General features: G+C 40.5%; 1 protein-coding gene across 5 annotated transcripts in view; it reads left to right on the top strand.

The window, feature by feature from the left end:
• Positions 1–22,329, top strand: part of CNTNAP2 (contactin associated protein 2) — a 2,042,838-nt gene that overhangs the window by 1,822,475 nt on the left and 198,034 nt on the right. For all 5 annotated transcript variants that reach the window (XM_084977536.1, XM_084977535.1, XM_084977534.1 and 2 more), the window contains one exon: positions 10,727–10,963. In XM_084977536.1, coding sequence (XP_084833662.1) covers positions 10,727–10,963 — 237 coding nt within the window. The remainder of the gene's footprint in view (positions 1–10,726; positions 10,964–22,329) is intronic.

The following is a 22,329-nucleotide window of genomic DNA, read 5'->3' as shown; positions in this document are numbered from 1 at the left end:
TACTTTCCTGCTTAATAGAAAATATTAATATTTACTGTTTTTCTTTTCACTTACTCTTATTTCCCACATCTTCTCTCCTCTTGGATTCATTTCCCCTTTTACTCAAGAGCAATTTTTTTCTAAAACTTCTTACTTAGAATCAACACTGTGAGGGTATTAATCTGTTGTCCTTTTTTTGTCTTTTTGTCTTTTTAGGGCCGCACCCACGGCATATGGCAGTTCCCAGGCTAGGGGTCGAATCGGAGCTGTTGCTGCCAGCCTACACCACGGCCATAGCAACACCAGATCCAAGCTGCCTCTGTGACCTACACCCCAGCTCACGGCAACGCCGCATCCTTAACCCACTGAGCAAGGCCAGGGATCGAACCTGCAACGTCATGGCTCCTAGTCGGATTCAATTCCGCTGCACCACAACGGGAACTCCTAGTCTGCTGTCTTTTATCAGCGATGTTGCCATTGAGAAGTTAGATGTCAGTTATGCTCTTATTCCTGAAACTGTCCTTCTTTTCCTGTGATGTTTCTTGACTTCTTATAATGCAGCAGTTCTTAGCCTTCTGGGGCCATGTCTCTCTTCTCAGAGTGATGTTTTTATGAATAAAAGATACAGAATTACAAAAGAAACCAATACGTTTATCAAAACTTTGAAAACAACAAATTTGTATTACAGTAGTTGTATATGTGCTTCGTTATTAGTACTTTAAGTAATAGCATCAGGTCTTATAATCGCTTGTAATTCATAACTTCAAATTCACCCTGGACCATAAATGATATTTCAGAAATCTACAACATAGAAAATCTGTGCTTTTTCATTAGCAGTAGTGACACAGAAGCTGCTAATGCTACTGTAATTTTTTTTTTTTTTTTTTTTTTTTTTGCCTACATTCCTAACTGAAGTAAATGCTGCATTTCTTTTAGAAGGTAGTGAAAATGAACATGGAAGCTTTTTCCCATCCGGGTCCTCAAGCCTTCTGACTCCTGCCTGTGAACGATGGGCTGTGGGCTCCCAGTTAATTAAGAACCACAGCTATAGGTGCAGGTGGGGGAGTGGTTCTTAGCTGTTCTGTTTCCCACCTTATGAGCCCTTTCATTCCGAAGTCTAGTTATTGTTTATCCCAGAAAATTCTGAGCCATTATTTCCCCAAACAATTACTTCCTGTGTCACCCTTTTCTCTTCTAGGGTTATTGTAGTATAAATGGTGATACTTCTTCTACCCTCCATAGCTTTTCTTTCATGCCTTTAATCTCCTTGTCTTTTCCTGTTGCCTGTGAGGAAGGTTTATTGACCCAACATTCCAACCCACTAAAATGTTCTTCTGCTCTAGGTAGTCTGTTCTTCAACAGTTACAGTTTTTTTCATTCTGAACATCTCCAACCAATTCTTCTTCATAAAACTTTGTCATCACCTCATCTTTGCATCATGAAGGCATCACTGTGCTAATTTGGCTGCTATTTCATGTCAGGACAATGATGAAGATGTCTGTTGGGTGAGTTTCCTGTTTTTCTGCCTCTCCCGATACAGCTTGTGCCGTTGTCCTTTCTTCATAGCGTGTCTCCTCCTCAGAGCTCATGTCAGTTCCTCCTTGCTCCCTCAAGATTACCACGTGCATCCTCTGCCTTTGTCACATGCTCAGGCCCTGAGCTGTGCTCCTGCTGCAGAGTCCAGGATGCAAAGAAAGCTCCTGTGTCAGGATGCGGAGCCGCTGGTTTCCAACTGCCCTAATCCCCTCCTGTCCCCACCTCTACATGTCCCTCCTGTCCCCACATAACTTTAGAAGGCCCCCTCCCACCCTGAAAGGCACAGCCACTCTGCTGTGGTTGATTCCTAATCGTGCACTGTATCTTCTCCTGCTAAAGCTATCCTTACTGCCCAGTTCCCTTGCTGACAAGGATCTCATTGCTGCGTTGGAGGGGCTGTCTCCAAAATAACCAAATCAAATAGGCTTTTCCTGTTTTCTCATTCTCCTTGAGCGCCAGTATCATTTAACACTCATAACCACACACCCCTTGCAGCCCTGACCTCAGAGCACTCCAGGGTCCTTTCCTCAAACTCTCAGCCAGCTCCCAGCTGCCCCCCTTCTCCAGCCCAACCCTCACTTCTTTTTTCTACCACACTCCTGCCTCAGGAAGCTTATACAGCCTGGGAGGTTGGTGGTCAGAGCTACACTGATCCTTCCCAGATCCATAAATCCAGCCTTGACCCAGGACTGCCATCTGCAAATGCTTGTTTGAAGTCTGGAGTCTGAGGGTGAGAGAGCAAGGTGATAATAGCTCTGGTTCTTGACTGTGGATGAACAGGGACTCCATACAGTTGTTTGCAAAATAAAAGCTTTTCAATGAAGTCCTATTGTCTAGCACAGGGACCTATATCCACTCTCTCGGGATAGAACATGATGGAAGATAATATAAGAAAAGAAATGTATACATATGTATGACTGGGTCATTTTGCCATACAGCAGAAATTGGCACAACATTGTAAATCAACTTTAATTTTAAAAAATTTAAAAAAAGAATTCTTAACCACACACAAAAAAAGAATAAAGGCTCTTAAAGGCATAAAATAAAGACAGATAAAGAGGGAAAGAGAGAGAGAGAGGTAGCTCAATCTGGGTCATTTCTGGTGTGGGCAGAACATGGAATATGTGAAGATGAGCCAAAAGAAGATGCTAATTCTGCTCCAAAGATGACACAAGACACAACATGTGAGCAAAGCAAAACCATATGAATATTTGTAAAAGAAATATTTAGCCAGACTTGTAAAGCTGATGTGTTTGAAATCTGGCTTTGCATTGAAGTTTACTAAAGTAACTATTAATAATTTAAAATTTGGACCTGGCCAGGATATGGTGATGAATTGCTGTATACTCCAGGGTCCCCACTCCTGAGGCCCTGGAAACTGTGAGACCCACTGCAGGGCTGCAGTCCTCTGAAAATGTACTGGCAGACCAAGTGTGGGGAGCTGACCTCCCACCATCCAGGAACCAAAAAGTTCATCACTGCTCTGTTTCGTTTGTTTGTTGTGTTTTTTACATCCTCACCTGTGGCATATGGAAGTTGCCAGGCCAGGGGTCAAATTGGAGCTATAGCTGCCAGCCTATGCCACAACCATGTCTTCACTGCTGTGTTTTTTGTTTTGTTTTGTTTTGTTTTCTTATTTTGTTTTTTTTAAGTGTAGTTGATTTACAATGTTGTATCAACCTCTGCTATACAGCAAAGTGACCCAGTCTTACATATTTTTTTTCTTTTTCTCATACTATCTTCCATCTTGTTCTATCATAAGAGATTGGATGTAGTTCCCTGTACTATACAGCAGGACCTCATTGCTTATTTATTCTAATTGTAATAACTTGTATCTACTATCCCCAAACTCCCCTTGCATCCCACTTCCTCCTCCCTCCCCCTTGGCAACCACAAGTTTGTTCTCTATGTCTGCGAATCTGTTTCTCTTCTGTAGGTAGGTTCATTTGTGCCACATTTTAGATTCCACATATAGGTGATATCATACGGTATGTGTCATTCTCTTTCTGACTTCACAAAGCAAGAGACTCTCTAGTTGCATCCATGTTGCTGCAAATGGCATTAGTTTTTTCTTTTTTACGGCTCTAGGTTTAAAGATGTAATATTAAGCTTTTGCACCCAGAAGAAAATATGACTCCAAGGACAGCATCAAAGAAGTGTCTCCTCTTTGTGCCCTAGAGGTCATTTGGGCCTCCACATGTCCACAGTCCTGGCTCTGAACTCTGAACACAACATTCCACGCTCAGCTTCAGCCATCCCGGGACAGTATTCTGTTTATCTCAGATAGGAATCATTCTGCCAGCATTTCCCAAGCACAGCAATGCCTAGAAACATGTTAGATGTCGGAGAAGATTCTCATATGATGCAAACCCCAAGATCAAAATGCAGCTATGACATTGCGAGTGTGCCGGCTTAACAACCACAAAGCCTGGAGGTGAACTGTGGCCTCTTACCACCTCTGTAACACCGGGCAGATGAGCTCTCCTGGTCTCAGTTTCCTCACCTGTAAAATGGGAATGATAGCAATATTTATCTCTGAGAGTTAAAAAACGTAAAGATTGAAAGGAAACAGTAGCTAGTACAGCTAGCATTCAATTAACATTAGCTTGTGAAATATATTATTAATATATATTAATATTAATATATATTAATATATATATATTAATATATATTAATATTAATATTTTATCATGCCGGCCCTGACACCAGAGCCTCTAGAATCAATACAGACCTCTTGGCACCTTCCCCATCACAGAACAATTCACATTCAGACACATGAGTTCTCTCTGCTACCAGAAACCCAGTATTTCCTCAGTCCCTCAGTCGTCTTCTAGTTTCACTACCTTGGAGTCAGATATTCTCCATGTCCTCTACTCAGAGGGCAGAAGAAATTCATGCAGTGATAATGAACCTTAAAAAAAAAAATCCATCCTATTGAATGACATTATGAATTAGAATTCATGAGCATTATCTGAAAAAGCAATCCCTTAAAGCCCAGCTCTCCAAGTACAGATAAACTTTTTCATATGTGCCCTCCAATATCCAGCTGACAGAGGCCTCCCTAATCAATATGTGTCAATCACGCAGCTCTGCACCATATTATGTCAGCCACATTCTTTAACTCCCTCTAGCACTAAAGAATCTGACCATCCTGAGGTCCTCAAATTAACCAGATCACTGGGTTTTTATTTTACACACCTGTACGGACAGTAAAGGTGTTCAAGTTGACAGTCAAGACCTGAGAGACAATGATGGTAACACAGGAAACAGGAGACACAGCAGATGCAGCACCTGCCACTCAGAGGCCCAGCCTGTCCACGTAGCAGCTTCTGCCCCCTCACCTGCACAGGCCAGGTCTGACTGCCGCAGAGGAGAGCCAAGGTGTAGGTGGGTTACCTGGACATGGAAATCACAGCTCTGTTGCCCATTACTCTTTCATGCTAGCCAGTCTCGGATTCAACGCCTGTCTGCCAGCTCACAATTCCCCCAATCCAGATCCAGTCCCACACAGCAAATAAGAGAAAGAAAGCACCCATCCTAAATCCTGAGCCTCCTAAGGAAACAAGGTAGTTAGAAGGTAGAGGCCAAAGTCATTCTCTCTGGCGGGTCTGGACCAGCCTGAGCTTGAAGTTAACCCTTTACTCACTGTCTGTTCAGGCTGCCCTAATACCACAGACTGGGTAGTTTAAACAACAGAAACCTATTTCTCACAATTCTGTAGGCTGGAAGCCCAAGATCAAGGTGCTGGCAGGTTTGATTTCTCCTGAGGCCTCTCTCCTTGCCTTGCAGACCGCTGCCTTCTCACATGGCTGTTTGTCTGTATGCACACATCCTGGAGTCTCTCCATCTACTTGCAGAGGATACCACTCACCCTTAGGATCTCATTTAATCTTAATTACCTCTTTAAAGATCCAACCTCCAAATATAGTCACGCTGGAGGTTAGACATAGGAATTTGGGGGCAACACCGTTCATTCCATAACACTCTTGATACCTCTGGTATCAGATTGCATTCACTCACCTTAGCCATGTTTAATTTCCAACTCTGTGCTTCTGTAGAATTTTGTTTACACTGAATAGTAGTAATAATAAGAAACAGCTACCAGTAAGTGAGCATTAGTACAGAGGGGGTCAGATTATATCATCTGATTATATCTGTTATGATATAATCATAACAGATGATTATATCATCTGTTATGAATATGACCCTGCAAGGTGTGTGCTGCTCTGCCAGTTTCATACATAAGGAGACTGAGATCCAACGAGGAGCTGGGAAGGTCAAGCAGAGAGCAGCGAAGCCAAGACACACAAGTGGACCTTTGTGGCCACAGTTCAGGCTCTCCTCACCTCTGTTTTCTGGCTCTCTGGAGTCACATCATCTGGCACCACAGTGTGACTCTTTGTGATTATATTTGTATTAACCTGAAGGCAAGAAGTATGTCTCTTCCATCTTTCTAGAAATGCCTTTCCCAGTGCCCCTGATTAGTGGCTTTGCTCCTCTGAGCACCTGGAAACAGGTCCCGCCTCATGCCCCTGCCCTCCCCACCCACCTCCCCTACCTACTGGGCAGCACCCACCCCCTTCTCTCTTAGTCCTCCCAGGGATGTGTGCATGGATACTCCTTCTGTCCATTTCTCAGTGAGGTCTCTCCCAAAGGGTCTCTTTAAAACCAAGACCTCCTCTACCCCATCCTACTGCCACTCCCAATCCCACTTAACCCGGACTGACTTCTAACACACAATATGCTTAACTTACTTATTGAGTTTATTGTTAAATTTCCCTCTACCTTGACAAGAATATAAACTTGACATGGGCAAAAATGTCTGTGTGCTTGGCTTCAAAGTGTCTTCTAAACAATTGCGCAAGGCCTGGCTGATAACAGACATGAAATAAATACTTACTGGATGGTGTATTAGATTCCACTGTGTGAGCCTTGGTGCATTCCTCTCTACAGTGAATGAGGGGCTAGTCTCTCTGGGCACAGGTACTCTGGAACTCAACTTCACTCCTTTGAAAACTATTCAGCTCTGAGTTTGAAAACAGTGTTTTTATAAGAATTCCTCCTGATCATTATTTTAGCCCTTTTTTTAAATTTAATGCCTGATTATTTTCCCTCAATCTTCTGTGCCTTTAATGGTTGTGTTATTCATTGCGGGTAGTTATAGCATTTTCATAATTAATATTTAATTGCAATTCTTAAATAGCTTTTTGCATGAAAAATGATTTACAAATTAAACCCACCTCTCACCTTGGGTAATTATCACAGGGCTGACAAATGTGCGTGAGGCCCTTGCGTGGCAGGGGGCTCTAGCCAATGACAATGTGTTGATTTTCTAATTAACAAAGGTTAAGCAGCATTTTTGCTTGCAGACCTACAATTTAAACCTGTGACATTTGTCATCAAGACAGATTTCTATAGAGCACATAAGTTGAACTCAAATAATTATCACTGGTTCGAATGCATTAACATCTTTTGCATAATATATATATATATAAAATGACCGTTTTCAGGACCAAAATTTTTCTTCATATAGACTAGATCAGTAAAAGTACTTTCCAACTCATTGGCCCATTTAATAAATCAGGGACTATCTTTAAAAAAGACTGTAATTTATTTAGTTTTTCTTTATTTAAAGATAAATTACATTCTGCTTTCTTTCTTCACAGATTAACAAGAGGGAGTATAAAACTTTATTTAACGAATGCAACAAATAAATATTAGGCTACAGTCATACATTATGGTCAATTATATGAAGGAGAAGGAAAAAGGTCAGGCAGCAGTGCAAAGGAAGCAAGAAGAAATTTAGGAGAAACTGAGAGTAATTTGATGAAATGTAGAGTGGGAGGCACAGAAGCCCAGAGGGAGAGGTTGTACATCATGGACCAGGGTAATTTAGAGCTGGTAGGACCAGAGACAGCTAGTCCAACCTCATTTTAGGGAGAGAAAAAACTGATGCTGAGAGATTCGGCGATTTGATGAAAGTCTCATAACTAACCTAAAACAGTCAACAGTCTCAATAGGGAGAGGTAGACAAACACAAAGGCAGGAAGAAAGACTAACAGGTGTAGAAACTAAGAAAGAACAACCAGAAAAGATCAAAGACAGAAAAAGAGACAGAAAAATCTGCCCCTAAAGCCCCTTACTCTTAAATATAAATTATTTCCAAACTAAACTACATCCCAAAGGTTAAAGAATGAAATGTTAAAAGAACTAAAATCATAAAAGTTCTAGAAGAAAATATAGTTGAATAATTATATAATTCTGATTAGAGAAGGTATTTAAAAGGCTAATACCAAAGGCAGAAATCATAAAAATAAAATAGATGCATGTGAGTACATAAGCATCAAAACCTTTCTTAGGAAAAAAAGGAAACACTATATACAAGTTTAAAAAAACTGGAAGGATGTAGTTGCCAAATTTATAGCAAAGAAAGCCCCAAATACTGTTATCAATCAGTAAGAGAGGTATCTTCTCCTATTCCCCCCAAAAAGCAAAGAACATGAAGAAACAAAAAATAAGAATGAAGAAAACCTAAAAATGATTCAACTCACATTGTTCAAAGCAATACATATTAAGACAATGAACTATTTTTTCCCCCAGCCTATAAATTCAAAAGGATCCTACCTAGTATTAAAATTGGTGTGGAAAAGGCAGGAATCTTGTACCTCACTGGTGGTGCTTATACCTGAGGATTCACAGGTATAAGCAAATGCAAATTGATAAAGCCTTCTTAGAGGAAAATATATTGCAAATGACTTTAAAATGTATATGCCCTTGTACCCAGCAATTACACTTCTAAGAATTAATTCTAAGAAAAAACTCAACAAGTGTGTAAAGGTTTTTATAAGGATATTTATTATAGTATCACATAAAATGTAAACTGGAATAAGCTTTAAATTGCAATGGTAAAAGAGTGACAAAATAAGTTACAGTGCATCACAGGATGGAGTGTTATGTTAAACAAGAGGTTCTAGTTGAATATTTATTGTTGTGGAAAGGCTTTATGACACATTAGGTGAAGAGAGCAAATTTCAAAACATTGTGTATATCCCACTTTTTCCTTTGTTTTATTTTTCTACTCATATGCATGTTTGGCTATTTGCCAAAAGTGAAAGTAGTTCTGAGTAGCATTACAGATTCTCTTTTTCATTTTGTTCATCAGTATTTTATGGTTTCCACAATGAAAAACTATGACATTTGTAACCAGGGGAAAGGAGAGGGAGACATCTAACAACAACAGTTTAAATTTTTCAGCATATTTTGATAGGATATAATTATCTTAAATGACTAGTGATGAAAATTTAAATGGCTAGGCATTTATTAGACAAAAGGCCCTTTAGAACGCCCTTATTTCCAGAACAAAAACCATAGTTGCTAAAATGATAGAAGCCAAATTGAAATTTCAATCATAGAGGTTGACTAATGGATTGAAATTCTTCCAAATCATAGCAAAGGCCCAAATTCTCTTCAGCCCAGAGGTGTGCAGCGGTGCTGATGAGCAGATTGCAAAATGGGAAATCCTTCAATGTGGTTGTTTTTTAATAATTTCTTTTGCCATCTACTCTCCCATATCTCTGATCAAAATGGCATTAGGCTCTCTTCAATTAATCCTCTTCCATTTAAATATTTTATTAAAAAATAATAACCCCTGGAGAATCATGCTTCAAATCTATGTACTACCCAGTGAGAGGACTGCAAGGCTTGGGTGTATAAAGATAATAGAGCAAGTCATTTGCTATTTCACAGCTGAGGATTCACAGGTATAAGCAAATGCTAATCCGTCTCTGCAGAGAAAGCCTTTGATCCACAAGCCCTGTCTGATGAGTCTACTAGAAGGCACATTTCTCAGGATACTAGACTAAGTGATCAGAATCAATCCCTAGTCTGCAACCTTACCCAATGTCTGCCGATCCTATTGACCACACCATTTTTAATGACATCCAAACCTGTACCTCAGAAACATGTCTATTTATGGGGCCCCAGATCCTGAAGTTCTTCTGTATTAGAGGATCAACACAGAGCAGAGGTTAAGACCACAGGCTTAAGAATAAAACAGATCTGGCATGGCTTTAGCACTTTGGAGCTATGAGTCCTTGAATAAACATCTCAATTTCTCTAAGCCTCAGCTGCCTCTTCTGTACAGTGGGGTAAGATAACAATGCTTACCTTGTCAGGTTGTTGTGAGAATCAGGTGACTATCAAATGCAAATTACCTAGTAGAGGACCTACTGCCTGGTCCTCAATAAAAGAGTAACTTCACTCTACTAACCATATCTTGTTTTCTAAAATCCCCATCAGATATTTCTTTTAATAATTTTAACTACTGTCCATTTTATTTAATTTCCAGAAAAGTTGTGACTCTAAAATGCAAGCACATTTATAAACTTGAGTTCTTCCTTTTGTACCAGCTGCTTTTAAAAAAATCATAGCAAAAGGTTATTCTAGATACAATCCACTTGTGATATAATTCTCCAGTGAATCCTTCTATGAAATTTGTTAGGAATATTTTAATATTTTCATGGTCATGAATCTCCATCTAACTCCATAACCTACTCAGAAAATTACAATGAACTTGCTTTTTGTTATGTGTCTTGCAATGGCATTTAGACAAAAGCAAGGAAATTGAAACTGACCTGGTAATAAATGTAGTGTAGCTGACGTCTGTGTAAAATTATGAATTCCAATTTTCTACCACCCCAGACAAGAAGCCCTGGAACCCTTAACATGCACTTCAAAGCAAAGCATTTCCTGAGACAAGAACCAGGACATAACAATCACATTCCAAATGGATTTATGTCTTCCGACTAATTGACTTGTTAACTATGCTAATGTATTCATGTCCCTCTGCCTTTTTATATCTCTGCCAATAGATAATGCTATGCCATGAGATCAAAAAATAAGAAACTTAAAGATTTCTATAAACTTCTTCTTTGTGGGAAACCAAATTAGACTTCCAAAACAGCTTATATAATTTTTGTGTGTCTCCAAACATTTTAGTTCTATAGCAAATGTATAACTTGTAAGTTGGCATTATAGCCTAAAGGGAGAAACGCTGCAAGCTTTTCTGTTGAACAGGACCAACTTGACAGTGAGCACACTGGCTGTACTTGGCAGGTTCATCTCCTACCATGACAGTCCAAGGGGTGATGAATGAAACAGGAGCCACAATAGAGGTTACTCTGTCTGAGCTCCACTCCTTCTGTCTTCCTAGGTGGTGCTGGAGGACAGCAGGGCTTCCTGGGCTGCATCCGCTCCCTGAGGATGAATGGAGTGACACTGGACCTGGAGGAAAGAGCAAAGGTCACATCCGGGTTCAAGTCTGGGTGCTCCGGCCACTGCACCAGCTATGGGGCCAACTGTGAGAATGGAGGCAAATGCATAGAGAAATACCATGGGTACTCCTGCGATTGCTCCAACACAGCCTATGATGGACCGTTTTGCAACAAAGGTAAGTCAGAACCAGTTTCCAGAGCCATTTTTACACATCTTTGAAGCCCAAATCATCCATTGAATGGTTTTTCCGCCGTCCACAAGTGTACTTCATTCCGAGGGTAAGGTGTTTGGAATTCCTCTCCCATCTTAGGTAGGATGTCCCCTAAACCATTCCCTAATCTTTGTTGTTTATTAAGATGAGAGAAGCTTTGAATGTGGTGCAGAGTTTCCTCTCAAAGTCTAGCAAACTTTGTACTGACTGGAACATTACAAAGCAAATAGCTATATCATGACTTAGCGGTGAGGGACAAAGTAAGTGGCCATTGAAAGGGGACTCAGGCCTGACCCTCCCACTCCTGTGATCTTGCATGACCAGACTGGCTTGTGGCTTTATTTCCCACTTGTAAAAAAAAAGAGAGATGGAGAGAGGCAGAACTGGCACCCTTCTTAAACTACAATTGAAATACGTGTAAATCACTCTAAATGAATGTATAGCATTTGGATAAAGTTTTCTGTAAATGGTTGGTGCATCTCTTTATAAGAAGCTTTACATAAGTAGCCTATTCATACTCTCATGAATACATGGAAGGTTGTTTATGCTGGCATTATTCACACAAGATGCCACACAGAAGGAGGAATTGTTCCATAACATTCTCCGTACATCCAGGCTACTGTCTGGCAGTGCTATAATATGAGCATACAAATTAGGGCAGGCAGGGTTTGAAGAATGAGCATGAGACAACAACAAAGGTGCAAAGGAACACCACTGCTGAATAATCCCCCAGCACATTAACACTGCCATTACAGAGCGTTCTCCTGGTCACAACCACATGGTTCCATGATTTTCTGGTGGCACACAATGGGATGGGTTTGCAGAACACATTAATTTTGTACTTGTAGAAATGACAGCCTTGCAATTACCATTCATTGTGCTGGATGCTAATTTAATGCAGTCATTCCGTTGCCAAAGTGGTGTCTGAACGCAATCAAGTAAGCACTAACGCCTGAGAGATTCCACTGCATAAGTGCCAATTTAAAGAAAATCACAAGTCCCTTATTTCTGGAGAGTTAAGTACAGCAGCTCATCCACAACCTCTGGGGGTTAATAGGCAATATTCACAAATAGAAAGGCAGGAGTATATACCCTTCACCCTTGCCAATGTTTGAGATAAAGTCAAAGGAAGCCTGTGAGTTTCCATTGACATTATTTCCAAGAGTTTACACAAAAGACCCCTAAATATTCTGTCTCTTGAGCAGGATGAGTTTACATTTGACTCAATTAGTGGCTTTCACCAAAAAAAAAATTAAAATTAAAAATTGCAGCTCATATTTGGAAAGTATTTGTGGGCATCCTTCTGAGTCAAGACAAGAATCCTCTTAGCTTAGGGAAGATGAAGGTGGTGCTGGTTGAGAGGAATCTGGAAAAAGCTTCATCTGCACCAAGGCAAGCTCGTTCACAGAGGGTGTGGTCCTCCCCTGAGGCCCCCATCCAGGTGGCCTCTCTCTTCTGGGTCTCACCATCCAGAGCAGTAGCTCCTGTGACCACACACGGGAGGGGTCTGGGAGAGGTCGGGCAGTGAGGGTTGCAGCCAAACAACTCAGCCTCTAGAAAAAGCAGCCACAGTGATCCACCAGAGAGTGAGCTCCTGAACTCATTTGCAGGCCTTTCTTTGCTAGAACAGTTCTGTGGTTGTAGATTTGGGAAAATGTCCACAACATTTTGCTAAGTTAATGAAACAGGTCCCAATATACCATGATTATATGTCTATACAAAATCAAACACACAGACACACACACAGAAAGCAAACTGTAAGAAAACACGTCAAAATATTACCTGTCATTATTCGGGGGGGGGGGGAGGGGAGTGAAAACACCAGTATTTATTTTCTTATCTTTGTGCTGTGCTTTCTAACCCTTATGCAAGAATGAATCACATCTTTTTCCTCAATTTTGCCTCTTGAGGGGAAGAACCAAGTACTAAGAGTCAGAGTTTTTACCCCAGGCATTCAAGGGTCAACTGTCTCTAGTGAGAAAATACCTAGTTATTAACAAGAAATCATCATACCATCTAATCATACTATCTAGAATGGAGCTGCGCCTCTGGCAAAAATTGCATATAATTAACTTATCTGTGAAAAATCCATCTCTCCATACATTTAATAGAGCCCATGTTTTCACAAATCTTCAAAGCACTCACGCTTCATATGGGCACTAGCGGAAGGGTCTTGCCTTGTTGGGGCCAACTCTCAACTCTCTCACTTGTTGAGAGTTCCGTGGTTGTCTGGTGGTTAGGATTCAGCAGCCAGGTTCAATACCTGGTCTAGGAACTGCGATCCTACATCCATGTGCTGTAAGCTGTAGGCAAGGAGAAAGAGAAAAAAGAAAAAAAAGAAAAGAAAAACCACTTGTATCATACTCAGCCATGTAAGAGGCTCTCTCTAGGACAGGTACCAAACCCAGCATAGGCCTTTTTGTCTTTCTCTTGTCTCAAAAAAAAAGATAATGTGGTTGCATGTGCAAATCAAATTGCCATGTGTTACCACTTCATTAAGCTCAGGAGGACAAGGCTGGATTTAAGCAGGTCCTCTTGCTCATGGTCTTTTGCTATGTAGATAATACACTGATGGTCATTGTCCCCCACCAGCAAAGCATAGATATGAGACATTCCTTTCTACCCTTCTGTAAAATTTATCCAAAACTTCTCCCAGAGCCTTTTTCCAAATGAATCTCTAAAAAGGTTTGATCATCGCTTAAGGTGTTAGCTTTCCCAGGGCAGAGCTTTGAAGCAGGAATGCTGACTGGGGAGAAATTCAGGTTTGGGTAGAGTGTGAGGGCATCCTGGGAACTTCATAACTAGACCCCTGAGCCAATCGCCTCATCTCAATGGATAACCACGTCTCAAAGGCCCATCTGCCAGCAGCCATGTAACTCAGCAGCGACAGCTCCATCCTTGGCATGGTTCCTTGGCTGCCCATTGGCCAAGGCTGTGGACACCTCTGGGAGCAGAGCCACACCCCAGCCTACACAGCAGGCTACATGCTGGGTCTGGCATCCCCAGGGTTAGTGGGGACCCCCTGGAGACAAAGTGGATAATCATCTGGCCATGACAAAGGCAGTGTTCTCTAGTTAGACCTAGTCCTTCTTGGATAGGCAAACCTCAATACATATTTTATGACTATAAACCTCATTCTTATTTCTAGTCAGAAATTAGCAACACACTTAGAGGCAATCTCTCTGTGTGTCTTCTCTGTGTTTTCAAGTAAGAGAGAAGGTAACAAACCTGTGAGGGCTACAGCCATTTCTATGTTAAATGGTCATAGTTGAATACAGTCATGGATTGAATAGCGTCCCTCTGCCCCAAATGTTTGTCCACCCAGAACCTCAGAATGTGGCCTTGTTTGGAAATAGGCTCTTTACAAAGGTAATGACGTTAAGGCAAGGTTGTACTGGACTAAGGTGGGCCCTGACTCCAATGGGAGCATCGTTACAAGAAGAGAGGGCACAGAGAGACTCACAGACATGCAGACACATAGACAGACAGACACACAAAGAAGAAGAGCATGTGAAGATGAAGGTGGAAACAGGAGGGAAGCCACCAGAAACCAAGGAACACTGGGGCCAGCATAAGCTCGGAAAGGCAAGGAGGGACCCTCTCCTAGAGCCTTCAGTGGTAGGGCATCCCTGAGAACACCTTGATTTTTTACTCCTAGCCACCATAACATTGAGAGAATAAATTTCTGTTGTTTTAGGCATCCAGGTTTTGGTATTTTGTCATGGAAGCCCTAAGGCAATACAAGTACCTATAAAAATCTGCGATGCTTAATCCTGGCATTTAGCAATGGTGACACCTGACATATATTGAGAACGTAATCTGTGCCAGGCAGAGTTCCAAGCACTTTAATTGTGTTAACATCATTTGATACTCATGACAACCCTATTGTAGGTATTTTATTATTTCCCCTACTTCGCAGAGAAGAAAATTTAGGCACAATGGGTCTTAGTCACTTGCCCAATGTTCACATACCAGTAAGTAGCAGGACTGGGGTTTATGCGTTGATGTTTCCACTCGAAGCTCCTGTTTTTCATCACCACTTCATGATACTCCCTCTCACCAAGGTTCACATAAAACTGGAAATAGAACCCTTAGTCTTAGTGCTTTTCAGTTAGTGTGATTCAGTAAAAAATCAGAATGTTCCTGGGTACAGAATTTATCACAAGAAAAAACAGAATACAAGACCTGACCAGTACCTCTCTCCCTCCCTCCCTCCCCTTCCTTCTCTCTCTCTCTCCACCCACCCCTACATTTACATGTAAGCTGTATTCATTTATTTTTCTTTAACAAACACTCAGTGGGCCCCTAATATGCCTGGGAGCTTTGAATGTATAGTTGAGTCTGACTATACTTAAATTTCCCAAACATTCCAGGGGTACATATCTACAAAACCAGGACAATTCATTGTCTATGAAAGCAGGAGATGTGAATTAACTGTCATCCAGGCTGCTGGAACCAGTTTTTCATTAGGATCCTTTCACTGAGCCAAGTTTAGCAAGAACTTATCATCAAGAGGCACAAAAATATCTCCTAATTCACTTCTCTGCATTTCTTTTCCTATAAAAATTTTCATGTTCCTTTGCCAAACCAGGACTGCAGCTGAAAAGTACCTATCTTTAAATATTCTGAAACCAGTCTCTGAGTTTAGGGGGTTCTCTTTCCTTCTCAAACATCCAGTTAGTTTGTCACTTAAACAAAAGTCCAAAATTCAAAGGCCCAAGGTCATAGGACTGCAGTGACTATGAGTGATGGCGGGTGGTCGGTAAATTCCATGTTACCATCATGTAGAGTCACACAGACACACATCACCCTCACCAAGGTCCAGGTCAGTCTCCTGCTCTCCCTGCAATGTCGTGACATTGACCAACTCCTCATGAGCTGTATTGTTTATACAGACGAAACAGTCTATGGCTAACTCAAGTCCCTTCTGGAAAATGAGTGATAGAATTAGACATGGGTTTGAATCCAGCTTCCTCTCTTGCCAGTTGCGTAACCTTGAGCAAATGGTTTAACTCCACTTGGCCTCACTTCTCTCCAGCCTTTTGGCACTGCTTCCTTCCTGCCTACATTTTCTTTTTTTTATTTTATTTTATTGAAGTATAGTTGATTTACAATGTTGTATACAATTTCTGCTATACATCAAAGTGACTCAGTTTTATACATGCATGTATTGTTTTTCGTGTTCTTTTCCATTATAAATTATCACAGGATATTGAATACAGTTCCCTGTGCTATACAGTAGGACCCTGTTTATCCATCCTATATTTAAGACTTTGCATCTGCTAATCCCAAACTCCCAATTCTTCCCTTCCCCACTCACCTCCCCTTTGGCAACCACAAGTCTGTTCTCTATTCCTGTGAGCCTGTTTCTGTTTCATAGATATGTTAATTTGCGTCATATGTGATTTTTTTTCTTTGACCGCTCCATGGCATATGGAATTCCCAGGCCAGGGATCAGATTCAAGCCATGGTTGCAACCTTAAGCCTTACCTACAGCAATTCCAGATCCTTGACCCGTTACGCCAGGCTGGGGATGAAGCCATGTCCCAGCGCTTCTAAGACACCACCAATCCCTTTGTACCACAGCAGAAACTCCTGTGTCATATTTTAGATTCCACATATAAATGATATCATATTGGTATTTGTCTTTCTCTTTCTTTCTTACTTCACTTAGTGTGATAATCTCTAGGTCAATCCATGTTGCTGCAAATGGCATTATTCTGTTCTTTTCCATGGCCGAGTGGTATTCCACTATATATACCACATCTTCTTTATCCATTAATCTGTTGATGGACATTTAGGTTGTTTCATGTCATGACTATTGCGAATAGTGCTGCTCTGAATATAGGGGTACATGTTCTTAATTCCACTGTGAGAATCACATGGAATTATGTCAACAAATTTCTACAAAGAGAAACTGGCATACATCAAACAGCAGGTATCACTTTTTTTTTTTTTTGTCTTTTTGTGTTTTCTAGGGCCGCACCCGCAGCATATCGAGGTTCCCAGGCTAGGGGTCTAATTGGAGCTGTAGCCGCCTGCCTACACCACAGCCACAGCAACTCCTAGCCACGTCTGTGACCTATACCACAGCTCACGGCAACGCCAGATCCTCAACCCACTGATCAAGGCCAGGGACCGAACCCACAACCTCATGGTTCCTAGTTGGATTCGTTAACCACTGAGCCACGATGGGAACTCCAGGTGTCACTTTTTATTCTCAGCACTCTATCTATTTTGTGGTTTTCTTTTTACTTTAAATCATGTCATCCTTTAATTCTTCCCTAAAAGTTTCAAGTCAAATGCCTAATTGGCACTATTTCAATTCTGGATTGCCTCTGCTACTTGAGGGTCAATGGCAGTATCATAAAATGATCACCCAACTTAATTATGGGTATAGTCATGCTACTCTGAAGCTGAAAATGTTATCTCCAGAGTCTCCAGTGCAATTCCTGATACAAGGCGTGCATCCCTGTCAAGAGGCAATTGGGGTCACCTTCACAACTGTTGCATCCCTTTCTAATACAAAGCCCATCAGGAGACAGGAAAACACTGCAAGAGTCCAGGGCTCAGTTTTGCTGAAGGGACACCTGGACTCAAGTCCAAGTTAAACCTGTAAGGGAGAGGAAATCTCCCATCTCACTTCCTAGAGGAATGTCTCATGGCAGGTGGGAGGAGGTGGGTTTGCCCACTTTGGAGTCTTACAAATGCTGCTTCTCCATGGCTCCAGGAACTGCACCGAGAGCAGAGTAGATCCCTGGGCTACACTTAAGAGTGGATTTGAAGTATTTTAGGGAAAGTTTGTTAATAAAATATATTATAAACAAGTAGGGGAGGAAGGTTAGAGTCATGTATCTTAGGATCTCATCCTTCCATGAAACTAATTAAGCTGATGACACCAATGGCCATTTTTCGTCAGGTCGACCTACCCAGTCATCTTCTTTTTTTTGTTGGGGTTTTTTTTTTTTTGGTTTTTTTTTTTTTTTTGGTCTTTTTAGGGCCACACCCCCACAGCATATGGAGGTTCCCCAGCTAGGGGTCCAACTGGAGCTATAGCTGCCAGAGCCACAGCAACACAGGATCTGAGCCTCATCTGCAACCTACACCACAGCTCACAGCAACACCGGATCCTTATCCCACTGAGCGAGGCCAGGGATCAAAACCATATCCTAATGGATGCTAGTCAGGTTCATTAACCACTGAGCCACAGCAGGAACTCCCCAAGCTAGCCAGTCTTAATCCCAGCTTGGAGGAGAGTTTCACACCAGCAGGAAAAGATGGTTTTCACGGGCTTCTTTTTCATTTCCAGTTGAGACAGGAGATTTTATAGGTTTGGATGAATGCCTTAAGGAACAAGAATTGAATTCTTTCTCTTCATCTTAGAGTGTTATTTAAAAAGGGAAAATACTCCTCTATGAACATTTCTTAAATCTTCAGACCTTAGGCTATAACTTTAAAATATCATAGAGACGTAGGAAGATAATCTAATTAAAATCTTTTAAGAAAAGGGGGAAAAAACAAAATTAAAGGAAAGGCTTGTGGACAAAGGTCCATAGATACTTACAGATAAAATACTTTGGACTCGATTCCAAACATTCACAGCTGCAGAGATGGCCAACAAGTTTAGGTGACTTCATTATAGAATATTTCGATGGTAAATAACATTCCCCACAGTTGAGGGTTTTCCTTGGGGTCCCGGGTATTAAGGAAAACCTGGTCAAATAATTTTCCTGGAGAAAGAGATTTTGAAACTCAGTGGTAAAAACAAGCCCTTTCTAGAACACGAAACGTAATAAAGGACAAAATCTTGGACTTTGCCTTGGGCATAGGATAAAAAACATTTTTTGAAGTGTGTGCCAGTTTCTAATACCCACAAGGTTTTAGACCTTTTTGGACACAACTGTTTTTATTTTCCTGTGAGTGTTGTTGAATGTTTTTATTCCTCATTCTCCAGCAATAATGAGAGCTCTAAAAATACGAAGTTTATAAAAATAATGCTCTATCATCTCCTACACATTGGTCGTAATTTCATCTGAAACTCTATCCATTTCTTTTCTTTCATGAACCTAAAAATAATCAGACTAATAAATTTTCTGGAAGGTTCCACTTTTAAATTCCCCATGTTTTTGGCTCCCCTTATAAGCATGTCCATTCATCACCTTTCACATTGCCCTTGAGTATGTCATCACATACAAGACATAAAGATTCCCATCTGGTGTGCAATTTGATTTTTATTTTTTTAATTATTTCTTTCAATATTCTTTTCCATTGTGGTCTATCATAGGATATTGAATATAGTTCCCTGTGCTGTACAGTAGGACCTTGTTGTTTATGTGCAGTTTCTCTTCTCCACAGGCTTCTCTTATGGTTGTCATTGTCAACAGGCAGCTCTGGCCTTAGCAGTTGGACTCATTGTAGGCATCCTCTTTCTTTTTTTACAATGTATTTATTTATTTATTTTATTAAAGAATAGTTCATTTACAATGTTGTGTCAATTTCTGCTGTACACAAAGTGACCCAGTCATACATATTTTTTTCTTTTTCTCATATTATCTTCCATCATGTTATATCCCAAGAGACTGGATACAGGTCCCTGTGCTATACAGTAGGAGAAATTCGCTTTCTTAAATGATTAAGCCTGAGCGGTTTTTGAGCCATTGTTAATCCACTTATTTTATAGATTACCCTGGCTCTGAACTCATTCACCTATTTTTACCTACACCAGTTGTAACTGACTGTAATAATGGTTGATTTAGATAAATGGATATTTTGCTTTTCTTCCTCTAGTGGAGACCAAACCCTAAGGAAATGGAAATGACTAGACCTAACTGCTCTCTCTGAGCTATCCCTAAGTTTGGCGTATTAAATGTGTTACCTCCATGTTCTTAGGAGGCCTTATGGTCCATGGTACAGGGTGATGTCTAGCTCAGCCTGACCATATTCTCTAGCTGACCATCCAAGTGATGACTTCACTAAATCCAAGGTGGCTTCTAAGCCGTTCAAGTTCTATAAGGCAGAGGTTCTCAATGAAATTGAATCACTAGCAGTGAAATTTAACCCATCTATGTTCTGAATGAATGAAGTAAGATCAAGTGGCCTGATCATTAATGGGAATTTAATTTCCTTAATATGCGCTGCGTACAAGTATGGTGAAATATGGAACACATATGGAAACTCACATACCCAAACCCACAGAATGAACGACACTGAGAGAGAACTGTGCTATCAGCTATGGACTTCAGGTGATTATCCTGTGTCAACATCTTTGACACATCAGTGATGCGATTGTACAACTGTACTAGTCCAGTGTGGTACCAGTGGGATGTTGATAATGGAGAAGGCTATACCTGTGTGAGGACAGAGAGTGTATTGGAAATCTCTGTATCTTTCTCTCAGTTTGTCTGTAAATCTAAAAGTGTTTTTCTTTAAGTAAAGAATAGGGATTTTTTTTTAATTTTCCAAAATTTTATCATCATCTTCCCAGATTTTCCCCTCACCCCTGCTTCCCAGGAGTTTTATATGTGCCCGAGGGTACACCCTCTCTTTGTATTTCTACTTTAAAGACACTCCTTTAAAGAAACCACTTCAAAGATAGATCAATAAATAGATATGTAAATAACAGTTTATCCCTGCTTTTTTGTTAAAGGAGGCCTTTATTAACTTTAACATGACCAAATTTCATTTTAATATTCTCTTCCAAAGTTTAGACTTAATGAATGCAAACTCGCTTCCTTCAGATTTCTACAAATTTACCATTCACTAATCCAAGGGCCAATTTTACTTCCTGTGCTACTCCCCAAGGAGTTGGGTCAAGTATGGCTTAAACCCCCATGTGACTCATTCAAACCCCCATGTGACTCATTCTCTCTGTAACCCTCGCAGGCACCGAAATAATCTTGCAAATGTTTTATTCCTTTCAATGCTATCCCTATCACCAGCCACCCCCCCAACATTATTGTAAGCTAATTTTGTTTTGAAAAAAATGGAAGTGGATCATACATTTTGAGTTTTCTCAGTTAAAAAGAGAAAGCTAATGTTATTCAGAATGGTATAGCAAGAAAATACCTTGAATTCCAGTTTCAACATCATTGAAAGGAAAATTGAACAATCATGCAAGTCTCTTGACACTCCATTTCTTCTAAAATTGCATTAATTATATAAAATGTATTATTCACAGGACTGTGAGGATCAAACTGATGTAGGTGAAAGTACTTCGAAAAGCATTAATATTTTAAAAACACAAATTATTAAGGTTATTAATCAGCAAGTCCGAGGGCCGCAGTTGATAGTCGCTTTAGAGAGAAGACTGCCAAGTAGAATACGTTGTGTTTCAAAAGCCAGCAGGAAACCCTGCACAGAGCTATGCCCACATAGGTAATGTTGCCCTAAGTGGCAACAGAAAGCTGTACATCTCACCTGTTTACATTAGTGCTTGCCCATGTCTCTGTCTGGCAGCGACATGCATTACCTAAAAACTCAAAGTTTATAACGTGCAGCAAGACATTGGACCTTAGTTTCACTATTCCATGGTCTGCAGAGCCGCATTCGTAGTCAGTCATGACCCTGATTAAATCCCTGCCCCTATCATGGAATTGTCATGAATTGTTTGACCTAGAACAGTAGATACACTTGAGATTAAGTGTGCATAGATTCTGAAGCAGCCTCTTGGGGTTATTATTGAGGTCTTCAGAAAATAATCTTGATTCCTTGAATACTTCCCAGAGTTCCAAAAAATAAAGTGACAACTCAATTCTAGAAACCTCATCTAAAATGTTCACTGCAGCTCTATTCACAATAGCCAAGACATGGAAACAACCCAAATGTCCGTTGACAGACCATTAGATTAGGAAGATGTGGTATATATACCCAATGGAATACTACTTAGCCATAAAAAAGAATGAAGTAATGCCATTTGCAGCAACATGGATGGAACTAGAGACTCTCATACTGAGTGAAATAAGTCAGAAAGAGAAAGACAAATATCATATGATATCACTCATATCTGGTATCTAATATACAGCACAAATGAACCCTTTCACAGAAAAGAAAATCAGGGACTTGGAGAATAGACTTGTGGTTGCCAAGGGGAAGTGGGAGGAAGTGGGATGGATTGGGAGCTTGGGGTTAACAGATGAAAACTATTGCTTTTGAAATGGATTAGCAATGAGATCCTGCTGTGTACCACTGAGAACTATGTCTAGATACTTACAACAGAGCACAACAATGGGAGAAAAAATTATGTATACATGTATGTGTAAGTGGGTTCCCATGCTGTACAGTGGAAAAAAAAAAGTTGTGTTGGGAGAAATAACAATAATAAATAAATTAAA

The sequence above is a fragment of the Sus scrofa genome, chromosome 9 (assembly GCF_054392235.1).
Source record: "Sus scrofa isolate SSC_HxYL_T2T_F1_AM1 chromosome 9, Sscrofa_HxYL_maternal_Yorkshire_Landrace_v2.0, whole genome shotgun sequence".
Taxonomy (NCBI): domain Eukaryota; kingdom Metazoa; phylum Chordata; class Mammalia; order Artiodactyla; family Suidae; genus Sus; species Sus scrofa.
This window is presented reverse-complemented; position numbering and strand designations above follow the sequence as displayed.